This window comes from Pteropus medius, unplaced genomic scaffold (genome assembly GCF_902729225.1).
Source record: "Pteropus medius unplaced genomic scaffold, Ma_sr-lr_union100, whole genome shotgun sequence".
NCBI classification, from domain to species: Eukaryota; Metazoa; Chordata; class Mammalia; order Chiroptera; family Pteropodidae; genus Pteropus; species Pteropus medius.
Window position 1 is genome coordinate 2,552,199 of NW_024349796.1, and position 12,380 is coordinate 2,564,578.

The 12,380-nt window shown below is 38.9% G+C and overlaps 1 protein-coding gene across 1 annotated transcript in view; it reads left to right on the plus strand.

Moving 5' to 3' along the window:
* The window catches only part of SDCCAG8 (SHH signaling and ciliogenesis regulator SDCCAG8), a 210,673-nt gene that overhangs the window by 4,543 nt on the left and 193,750 nt on the right, over positions 1 to 12,380 (plus strand). Inside the window, exons 2-4 of the mRNA XM_039883232.1 lie at positions 6,269 to 6,421; positions 7,121 to 7,206; positions 10,598 to 10,711. Coding sequence (XP_039739166.1) covers positions 6,269 to 6,421; positions 7,121 to 7,206; positions 10,598 to 10,711 — 353 coding nt within the window. The remainder of the gene's footprint in view (positions 1 to 6,268; positions 6,422 to 7,120; positions 7,207 to 10,597; positions 10,712 to 12,380) is intronic.

A 12,380-nucleotide genomic window follows, 5' to 3' on the forward strand; every position in this document is an offset into this window, starting at 1 on the left:
AGTTTGTAGAGAGTGAAAAGTTGAAAATGGAAATAAAATATATATATAACTTGGGGGTGATTCTTTTCTTTGTGAAGTGATCACGTTTGAGAAAAACGGAGAGTGTCGATGTTCTACGTTTTGCTTGCCCGTGATTGGCACCTCTCTCCAGATCCTACAGAGTGTTTTTTTCTCCCAGGGCAGGGCGCACATCTGTAGAAGGCCTGTGTTAATCTTACTAGCCAATAATTTGGTCACTGAATTAGCCAGCAGTGATATCATCTGGACCTTTGGCAAACTTACAAAAACATGTGTGTAACTTAAGTAAAAGTTCTTTTTCCCAGTTTTACTCATCACCCATATTTCTTCTTCTCTTCCTTCTTCCTCTCCCTCCTCCCTCTGCCCCCTCCCCTTCTTCTTTCTCCAATTCAACTTCGCCTGTTTTTATTTTTTGCCTTTCTTAAATGTTTTCTGAATATTTTTTTGTATTCTGTGCCATGTACTATATATATATATATATATATATATATATATATATATATATACACACACACATATATATATGTGTGTGTATATATATATATATATATACACACACACAGACACACACACACACCTTCTTTACGGCTAACGTTTGCTTATTTGTTTGTTTTACTCTCAGCCTCAATGAGATCAAGAGAGGCAACGACATAATAAAGCCTCTGGAAGCATTTGTTATGAAATGACAAAATTATTTTGATATTTCATTGCAGACTAAACATCTTAGCTAAAATGTAAAGAAATTGAATGGTTTGGCTATTAATAAATAAGGCTTGATGATGCAAATAAAACTCGTAAATATCCGAGTTCATTTTTTTGCCATTAAAATTTAAATTACATACATTCATGTTTTGCTTTATATACTCATGGCTTTTCATTGCAGTTTTAACTTTCACGATCATTTCTTTTACCAGAATAAGAAAAAGCCAGTAGAATTCCAGGTTTCTTTCCTTAATTCTGTTGAGATACAATAGGCAAAAAACAAGGCTTAGCAGCCACAAAAAGGTTGATTTACAAGTAACTACTCACCCCTTGAATCATCTAGAACCAAACAGTTTTTCAGAGTTAGGAAATTACAAGGGCGTTTTCAAATGTTCTTGGACAGAAAAAGATTAAGTTGTTGTGTGTACTGAGAATAATTATATTGAATCTTGGGATGTTTAAAAGACTTACGAGCATTTACTCAGTTTGTGCTAAGGTTTTTTACCTTTTCACTTAGCGATACTCCTTTCAGGATCAAAAAGTAGAGAAAATAGCTCAAAATGCACTTGCGCACTTGATTATGGCAGAGCTTCATCGAAGCCCAATGGAATATTTAAAGGAATGATCACCTAAAGTAGCTCTGAAAAATGCCCTTAGAGTATAAATTTTGCCTCATGTGTTAGGCCTTGAAAGGAAATATAGCTAAATATGAATTCCAAGTTTTTGTGGAGAATGTCGATGTAACCCCCACTCTTGACACCCGGATCAGAAGTGCCCCAAACAGCACACTGTGCCAAAGCAGCTCACAGTCCTGCCCACTTTTCATCAAGAGGTGGCTGCAATTAGAATGTAGCAATGCGGGAGGTTTACTAGGAAGACCGACCATTAGCTATCTTGTTTAATTGATCTAAACCAGTGGTTCTCAACCAGGGCAGTTTTTCTGCCCAGAGGACATTTGGTGATGTCTGGGGACATTTTTGTTTGTCAGACTTGGGAGAGGAGAAATGCCGCTGGCATCTCCTGGGCAGGGGCCGAGGGTGCTGCTCAACACGCACAACACAACCCCTTAAAACAAAGAATGATCAGGTTCACATGTCAGTAGTGCTGAGGTTGTGAAACCGTGATCCTGAAGTAGCAATGCTTATAGCCCTGGCTCTGCCAGAATCATCCTTGCGAGTGATTAAAATTAAGGATACAGATTGTACTGGCTGGCGATTTTGCCTGTGTTCTGCCAGTCTGGCTAGGATTACGTCTTTATCAATGGAAAGTGACAGGTGCATAAGTCCTCCCAGTTGGTGCCAAAAAATACCAGGTGTATCCCTCATAACGCATCTAGCCAATCTTCTTGATTTGCCAACATTCATACATCATTAATGATCTTCCAGACACTGCTTATTAAGACGTTTACATTCTTGGTCGGATTATCTTTCAGTCCTGGCGCCAACCACTTTAGTCCATTTGTCAGCTATTAAGAGTCTTAAGGTAGTATTTTCTTTGAAACCTTTTTAGTGTCTGCATACTACTTTTAATCTCTTTCCCTGTTGTCATTACCATTGACAAAACTGGCTTTGTCTGACTTTGGATTATGCTGTTTTATCTTGGTCATACTACCTGTCAGCCCCTGGTAAACAGTGACAGAAATCTTCTGAACTAGGCTGAGGCCCAGTCAAGTACGGACAAACGCATGTATCTCTTATCTCGCTGTGGTCTCATTTTTCTGCTTGTATGCCCTAGTCTTAGCTTGTTTTGAGAACGGTGCTGCATCTCGTGTCTCAGCCTAGGGAGGTCTGGTCGATTGCATGTTTTCTCAGAGACAGCTGGGCGCTTCACAGGGTGTGGTTCCCCCTCTCTGTCACCAGGATAATTCTCCACATCTCCCAGTACAGATGGAGAATGTAGAAATTAATAATTCACAGTATGTGTATAAGTGATGATCCTTCCTAGGCTGAGACATATTTGCCTTTTGTTCAAAAAACATCTTGATGAAGAGAGGCCCGGTGCTGAGCTAGGAGTTAGAAGTAAGGAAACTGGAAATAAAATAAGTGCAAAAATAAAGAAGACAGACCTAAATTGTCAGCAGTCAGCAGCTCGATAACCTTTTCAGTGCTCCTTGTACTGGGTAATGTTTGGATAGTAGACTAGCAGAAATCTGTACTTACACGTATGTTCGTGTGATTTTGTAGGACCCAGAGGTCTTATTTGTGTTTGTATTCATAATTAAGTTTATGTTCAGCCCATGGTTGGTGCTGGGGAGAAGAAATCAGGATGCGTCGTGAAATACCCTCTTTGTCCTCTCAGGAGAGAGGAGGAAATGAGTATTCTTTCTGCCTCTTGGTTCTAGGCACATAAAGCTTTGCCCATTAGAAAATAACTGGAACCTCCTGTTTAATCTGGTTTCCTCATGTGGAAGCAGTAAATAACTGCATCTGGGGAGAAGAGTTCTGAATAACGTGGGGCCTTCAGTTGCACTGGCTCCAATTGAAGAGCAATGGGGTTTCATCTGTCTTGGATCATCTGAAAGTTATTATTCTTTAGAATAATGATTAACTCTATTTGTCTGTGAAGTATATAATATATGTTCTGAAATGTAGTATTGAAATGACTTAAAAATATCACTTACCCGTTGGTTTTAGTTTTAGGACATAGTTCTGGCACATTCCTTCTCTTCCTCTCTGATCCTCATACCTGAAGTCAGTGATGGCAAAAGAACATCAAGCCTTGGGTGTCACTTTTCTTTGGGGTAGCTGTTGAGTTCAGTATCTCAGTATTTCACATGACGCTGTTTAACATGTCTTTGAGTGTTATAAATGCTAAAAGATTAAATAAGAACATTAGAAAAGGGATTAAATGGGCTTATAAAACTACACATCCCTGTAATCTGATGAAAGAACTCTACCTATAGAGATTTTCAACTATGCAATTTTTTTCCAGGTTTTCTTTATTTTTCCTAATGTAGCTTATTAGCTTTTAGTCAGATTAGGTATAAATAAATAATTATCCTTTGTCTTAGAGGTGAAGTCATTTGGTAACTACACAGAGCACACTTAATGTTAGTCACACCTCCATTTCCTTTCTAATGGATGCAGTAAAGATAAGTGCTTTATTCATAGATTTAAGTGCATAAAGCTGAAGCTCTGTGAATGAAATTGCTTATCATGTAACAGTTTGATTTTCCTTTTCCATTAATAGGTCTCTTTAGAAAATACTAAATTATGGGAAAACTGTTGCTGCTTTTTATTTGCTAAAATCAGGAATACATCTTCTCTGGACTTTTCTTAGACTCATGATGAGTAAGAGGAGACCAGGTCTGGTTAGTAAGCATCACCAAATTCCTGTGAGAGAAAGATCTGTGTAGAAATAGGATTGGTGTGGAGAAAAATGTAGTGATAAATTTACTGTGTAGATGGGTAATAGAATTTCGATCAATCAACGTTGAACTCTGACCTGAAAGACCTGTTCTCAGTTTAATCAAGGTAGAAAGTGAGTTTCTGTAAGTGAAGAACCTATATTAGATATTTTGTAATGTAGGGTACATTTAGGGTATATATTTTTTCTACTAAGTTATGGTTATTTTTTCTATTCCATATTTTGAAATTAATGAACTTGGAGAAAGTGGAATCTGTCTTTCAAAGTTTATAGGATATATGTTTATAAACTTATTCCCAACAATGATTGGTACTGAAAACATAGGAGTTTTGTAGCTTTCTAGGGTTCCCGTTGAGGTAGCGAGGAATAGGAGCGTTGTCTCCTGAGGTCTAAATTGTCAAGAAAGGGCCAAGAGCGGAAGAGAGTAAGAACTTCATTGCCCTCATTGCTGTGAGTTGCTCTCACTGCGGGAAAGTACCATCTCCTCTGAAGAACTTAAGAATTGTTTAGATGGATGGAATCCTTTTGAAATAGTTAGATAATAGCCGTACAGGACCCTGTTGTGGGAATTCATCTTTTTCTAAAATAAATTTCTGTAATATGTATCTCATATATATGTAAATGTGCAGACAAATAATTAATGCATTAAAAAATAACTTTCAAATACAGATGTCAAAATTTGAAAATAGTGACTGAAATCTGGGTCTCAGCTCTAATGTACACGGAACATTTTTAAAAAATATATATTTACTGTTTTCTGGTTCTGAATTGGAATCAGTGAATTCGATCATGAGATTAGAAGAAACGAGTTCAAACTTGAAAAAGTAACTGGACCTTACTTAATTCATGAAATTACCAATTGATTGCCTGGTTCTCCAGTTGTTATTCATGTAAAAATATCCATAAAGTAGGGTAGAATTATTAGTAATGTCATCACTAGTTTCATTAATATAGTTCTGTTATTAATGTAAGACTTGAATCCTTTGCTGAAAATGTTTTTGAGTTAGTATTTCCCTGCATAATTATTTCAGTTATCTATTGCTGCACAACAAACCACCCCAAAACTTGGTGGCTGAAAGCAACAACTAAAAGCATTTTAGTGTCTCTTACAGATCTGTGCGTTGACTGGACTCAGCAGGGCAGTTTTTCTGGCCTCTTTTATGTGTTGCAGTTGGACAGTTTCTGGCACTGGAGTCACCTGGAGGCCCCGCTCCTTCTCTTTGGGGTCCCAGGGCCTCTCCTTTTCCCATGGCCTTTTCACAGTCTCTCCTCCTTAGTGGCTTGGGGCTCACAGAAGCAATCATTCCAAGAGGAAGGAAGCAGAACCTAGCAGACATTTTGAAGATGAGGCCTGGTCTGGCGTGGCGTTAACTCCCGCTGCATTCTACTGTCTTCAGACCTGCCGAGTTTCAGCTTGGGAGGGGACAAGGGAATGAGGCTGGCTTTCTTGGGGGCTATTATTAGAGATGAACTACATAGCCATATGCCTTAAAATACTTCATTTTAGACTATTTATGTTAAGTATATGCTGGCGAGTTTGAGCTTCAATTCTAGGGTTAGTCAGTAGCACTAACCAAGAATTTCTACAGGAGATATAACCGGCCAGCAGTACATACAAAGGGCTGTGTTACAGAGGCTGCCACTAGAAGCACTTTAGTTATTCAAATCTTGATAAAAACTAGGTCAGGCAGTTGGATGTCTCTTGGCGGGGGAGGGGCCTCAGGCCCACAGGGACAAGGAGGCTTTCCTGGGCAGGAGCTAGGTGTGGTGGAGTCCTCTATTCGGTTCTGCCTGCCCATCCCTGTCTCCAGGCAGAGAAGGGGAGTCTCAGGCTTTGAGGGGAAGGACAGCACTTCTACTGGTTGGGTAATGTTGGATGTGGGGGGTATGGATAGGGGAGGAGTTCTCCCTTTCAGTCCTCCCTGCTGATAGTCCTAGATATAGTGAATGTCAAGCACTGAGGCCTCAGGGACCTTGGAGATCATCAAGTCTAACCTCTAACCCTTGAACTTAATCCTCTCTCACTTCCTCCAGCGTGTTCATCAGCAAGCTAGAAACAGAACTCCGCTTTTTTTTCCATTAAGTATCAGAAGTAATTGCTTCTCCTTTAGAAGCTGCCTTGAGTGAGTTCACACGTGGTCCCCCAGATTTCACTGGCCGCACTGTCATCGTGTCGTTGCAGAACGTGCAAATAGAAGCCTTCACCAGCTGAAAAGTGCCCTGAAAGAAGGTGACGTCACTGTTGGGGACGATGCACTGGATCCTTCTTTTAGCGCCAGTGGAGGAAACGAGGACGCTGCAGCCGCCTGGCATGAGCTGCAACACAGCCGCGCTGGTGAGTACGAACGTCAGTCCTCAGTCCTGGCCGGGAGATGCACCGCGAATTCTTCAGACTCCATGTGTCCTCCACTCTGCTGCTAGGATTTTATTCGCGACACACAAGTCAGCTAACATAATTCCCTGGCTTAATTTTTACCTTTGACTTCGCAATACCTATAGGCTGAAGTCCGAAATTCTTGGTACATTATAGCAATATTTCCTTAAGATGGCTCCAAGCTACCTCTCCCGCCTCATTTTTCTATCCTGCTCTCAGCCGTCTTGCAAGCCATGTTCTAGTCAGACCAACCTACTGGCCATTCTCCTATGCTTTTGCATGTGCCGTGCCTTCTGCTGGACTTTTTCTTACCCTTTTCTGCTTCGTGATCTCCTGTTCATCTTTCACAGTGTTATTGCCTCGTGAAAACAGGTGCAATAAGGTGCTTCCTCTTCTTGCACCGCTATATATGGCTCTAGGTCTACGTACAAACTTATGACATTGTTTTATATCTATTAGTGAATCACTCTTTCCCAGAGGATTCTTAGCTCTTAAGTGGTAGAGATTTTCTCATCTTTGTCTTTGCATCCCCAGTCAATAGCACAGTTCTTGATGCATAATATGTATTTCGATGATATTCGTTGGATGGATGGAAGGATGGATGCGTGATGATAAATCATGGGTCTCAAAGTTAATAAACCCATTGCCTTTGCCCTGTAGTTAATCAGCTCAAAGCTTTGTTGCACCAACAAGCATCGAAGGAAAGTGAGATATCTCCATCAAGAAGACGTAAAATGTCCCCTTTGGTAAGTATCAACATTTGCATTATTTTTCTAACTATATTTTAATAAGAGTGTCATTTTAGTAGTACATGTTGTAGACAAATTCTGAGCAGGGCGTTCTAATAGTATAAGCCTTAAAAGAAATGACCTTTTCTCTGATTATTTTGGATGAAGAAAAGAGATTTATCTATAGCAGACGGAATCCTGATTTTTACATTTATTATTTACTTGAAAATGTGAGTGAGGAAATAGTTTGGAGAATTTACTTCACCACTGTCAGCAAACATAAAAAAGGAACAAAATGTGGAAATGAGTAGCCATTTCTCTTTTAGAGGTTTATATCTGTATTTGATCGCTTTTAGAATTTACTTAATTATAATTCTAGCAGTCCTTTGTAATACTCTTTTATTATGAATGTCAACACCAAAGTGCATAATCTTATTCTGCATTTTAAAATATGTGGTTGTAAAATTGTGTGATACAAAAAGTTACACTTTATTTCTTCTGAAGTTGTTTTTTATTGCTATGGCTTCGACAGTGTATTCTTGATTGAAGCAATGTCATATGCTAAGGGCTAACTAAGGTAGGTGTGAAGGAAGGATAGGTATCAGGAGGAGGTGGGAGAGAAAGATTTGGCCAGGTTTAAATGGCCTAAATGATAATGTAGGCCTTAGGTCTGTCTAGGGTACATCACATAGTCTCTAGAAGGATATTATGCTTATCTCATAGGAGTTTTGTAATAATAAGATAAGATTATATATTTAAAGTTCTCTGGAAACCTATGAACAATGACACAGATATAGCACATCATAGCAGTAATAACTACCTTGCATTTTCCGTGTATGTGACAGTTGGATACCAAGGCCGTGTGCCGGAAACCATGGAGACACGACACTCCCCTTTACTCACAGCTAAAACGTCGTAACTGTACCCCCATATTAACACTTCATTCTGGCCTGACATATACTTTCATGCTTAGTTCCCACTTTATAGAAACGCACTTCATACTCCTATTTCACATTTATAAGTGTAAATTATAATTTCAATAAAACATTTCATCGTTCAGCGAATTTATTACCGTTGACGCCTAGTTTCTAGATCTTAAGCACACACTGGGCAGAGTACTTTTCAATCTATTAGAGGAAGTTGCTCAGACATGCTTATTAATATTTTAAAGGTAAAACTGAGCAGTGCCGTCACGAGCTGATTGAATCCAGATCATCAAGAACATCACGTCTATACAATACATACTTTACAGACACACAGGTCTGTTTATACAGAGCTATGTGAAAGAATGGAGCTTAGCCTCCAAATGTGTACAGCCTACATCTAATGATTATAAGCCATAATAAGTAGCTTTTGAAGATTGTATCCTTTAGAATGCACGTTTCATAGCTAATATGACAGATCAGAAATATGTGGCCGTCTTGAGAGTGAAAGGGAGGCACTGTTGGGATGGAAAATATATCTAGGTATTACCGTTATTTCAAAATGTGGATATCCACACTGTAATAGGCCCTCTAATGTCTATATGAATGATCTTATCTGAACATTTCCACTCAGTATTAGCTATTCTATTTTTTACACAGACTATCTCTTCTATACACATAGTAAGTAATACTTAATTCATATTTGCCTATATTCTGGACCCATTTCTATTAATATAAATGACTATAATTAACTGCTTTCTATTCACCAGAGATAATTCATTTAATTAAGTTACTTCGATTTTTACATTTCTTAAATGTGCCAAAAAGCAAACATCTACTTAATTATTCAGCCGCGATAGCCGCTTTTTGTTTTTGCAATTTCTGCTGGATTGAGAAACAAAACGATTGTGTGTCTCATCTCAAGCTTTCCTCTGGGTTCGCTTAACTGCTTGAGCCTCATTTTCCCTTTTCCTGAGTTTCTCTTTTTTTTTAATATCATGGTATGACATATGATTTTACAAATTTTACAATCCTGTTAGGGTAAGGTTAAGATATACATTAAAAGTCAGTTCCAGAAATGCTGCAGACGTGACCTGAATTAACACTTTTTCTGAAGTTTCTTCATTGGACCCCTCAGGGCAGGCAGGGCACCTCTCAGTTTCGTGTGCATCCTCTTTGCTAACGGACCCCTGTGAGATGATAGAAAACATACACATTGGTCCCTGCCCTCGATTTCTGGCTCAGAGCTCCTAAAACCCTTGTAAATTCCTAACTGATAAGAGCACTAGAAGCCTCTTTTGTTCAAATGAGGTGACTCTAGGTGGGCTCCTGAATGGCTTCTGTGTGGGAGCTGGTCACCAGAAATGCCAAGCCGTGATTAGAAGCTTGGAATTTTAAGAGAGGAAAGAGGGGCTGGAAATGGAGTTTATCACACTCACGTGAGGAAGCCTCTCTAGAGTCCCTCTAGTACAGGGTTTGAAGAGTTTCCAGGTGGGTGAACACCCCTAGGGACCAAGAGGGTGACACACTCCAACCATACAGCGGCAGAAGCTTCTGCACTCAAGACCCTCCAGACCCCTCCCTGTGCTTCTCTTCATCTGGCCGTTCATCCATATCCTCATCCTGTCCTCTTATAAACTGTAAACTTAAATATTTCCCTGAGTTCTGTCAGCCGCTCTAGCAAATTTATCAAACCCGAGGCGGTCATGGGAACCTCAGATTTATAGCCGATCAGTCAGAAGCACAGGTGACAACCCGGACTTGTGATTGGCATCTGAAGTGGGGTGGGACTGTTTCGTGGGCTGAGCCCTTAACCTGTGAGATCTGGTGCTGTCTGTAGATAGATAATGTAAACTTCGAGTCAAGTGCAAAGACGCAGCTGGCATGACAGAGACACCCCTTATTCCCCCCTGCCCCCCACACACATATTCGGTGACCAGAAGTGTCAGAAGCGAAGTGTACTCTGTGAAAGTAAAGGAGATATGCAGGAGGGAAAGAGTGGGTTTTTCCTACTCAAACCCTTTGAAGATGAATTTTACTCATTGACACACACTTGGCATCAAACACTTGTCTAAAACATCCGTTCATCCGCCAGCAGTTCTGCAGCTTTAGCCGGCACTCCTCTTCCATGGCGCTTTATTGAAGAGAGATGTCCCTTTGCCTCAGCATAACTGAATGAGATGTCACACTTTCAGAGGGCTCAAATAGGCAGTTCCTCTCAAGCCAGTTATACTACCCCAGCATCTTTCCATTTGCCATGTGTTTTTCGTAACCACTTTCACTTTCCATCTTTAAAAAATGATGTTCATGTTCCTGAATTTTACCTATTTGTGGAATTTATAGGATAGTGAAATAAATGCTATTAGCCACATTGTGATCTAGTCTACGTTTGTATGACATCAATGCTAAATTGGGGATGGAGATGATATTAATTGATTCTTTGCTTAATCCAAACATGCTTCATTTGTCATTGTTTTTCCCCTTAGGGGTCATCAGAATATGAGGAAACCAATATGCCTACTGTACATAATCTTGTCCCTATTATCAATGACCAGTCTCAGTACATTCATCATTTAGAGGCAGAAGTCAAGTTCTGCAAGGTAAGTTTCTCATTAAAAACTTAAACCTAACATAATGAAAGCTTATATTAATGATACCTTGTATGAAATTTAGCCATTATAAGCCTTCATGTTGATAGCCATACAATGACAGTTGCCATGCTTGGAAAGGCTGATATGTATCAGGCTTGGGAATAATATACCCTTGAACATGCCATTTCTGATTGCTTGATTTCCCAGTAGTTCATAACTAAACTATGTCTAATATTTTGATAATATAATCTCATGTTTTAGAATTTTTCCTTTCCACCCATTTACTTTAGCTTAGCTGATGGCAAAGGCTTTAGAATAGTAACACTGATCATTCTCCCACGACTGCTGACCTATCGAAGCTGGCGTGCAGCAAGCAGAGATTCTAAGCTGCTAGACTAAACCTGCTTCGTTGTCAGTATAAAGATTCTTACTTTGACTTTGAATGCTAAGAATGGCTCATGGGGACATTGATAGTAATGATCAAGATACCAGATGTGTCACTTACGGTTGGTAGTGCTGGACAGTTATATATCACTCGATCATTGGAAACCTCTGACTTCCCAAAATATATTAATGTTACAGTTTTTCTTCCTTTTGTTTTTCTATATCAATGCATCAGATCATGTGATATTTTATAGTAGTTACTGATATCTTTTTGTATCATATCCTTGCCCCATTTGGTGGTGTCAGTGTTTTGGACTTTAGAGTGTCAGAGGTGTGTAGTGGTATCTCATTGTTTGAATTTCAATTCCCTGGTGACATTTAAACTGTTTTCATATGCCTATTTTCCATTTATATACCTTCTTTATGAGGTAGCAGCTCTGGTCTTTTGCTCATTTTTCAATCAGTTTGTTCATTTTCTTATTGTTGAGTTTTAAGAGTTCCTTTTTATGTTAGATACCACTCATTTATCAGATATGTCTGTGCAGTTTTTTCTCCCAGTATGTGGTTTGTCTTTTGATTCTCTTAACAATGTCTTTCACAGAGCAGAAGATTTTTATTTTAATAAAGTCTAACTTATCAAGTTTTTTCTTTTATCGATTGTACTTTTGGTGTTATATCTAAAAATTATCACCAAACCCAAGGTCACCAATATTTTCTCTATTCTTCTTCTAAGTGTTTTATGATTTTGTGTTTTACATTTAGTTTGATGCCCCATTTTGAATTAGTTTTTGTGTAAGATATAACTGTGTCTAGATTCATTTTCCTTGCGTGTGGACATCCAGTTGTTCCAGCAGCATTATTGAAAGACTGTCTCCATTGAATTGCCTTTACTGCTTTGTCAAAAAACAGTTGACTGTGTCTGTCAGTCTGTTTCTGAGCTGCCTGTTCTTTTCCCTTGATCTGTCTGATCTTTTGCAAATACCATGCTGTCTTGGAGTTTTATATTTTATAGTAAGTCTTGACGTCAGATAGTATCAATCCTCTAACTTCATTCTTCTTCAATATTGTGTTGGCTCTTTTAGGTCTTTCACCTCTCTTTATGAACTTTAAAATCAGTTTGTCAATATCCGCAAAATAACATGCTGGGATTTTGCTTGGGATTGTGTTGAATCTAGAGTTAAAGTTGGAAAGAACTGATAACTTGACAATATTGTGTTGTCCTATCCATATACATGGAATATCTCTCCATTTATTTAGATATACCTTGATTTCTTTATCAGAGTTTTATAGTTTT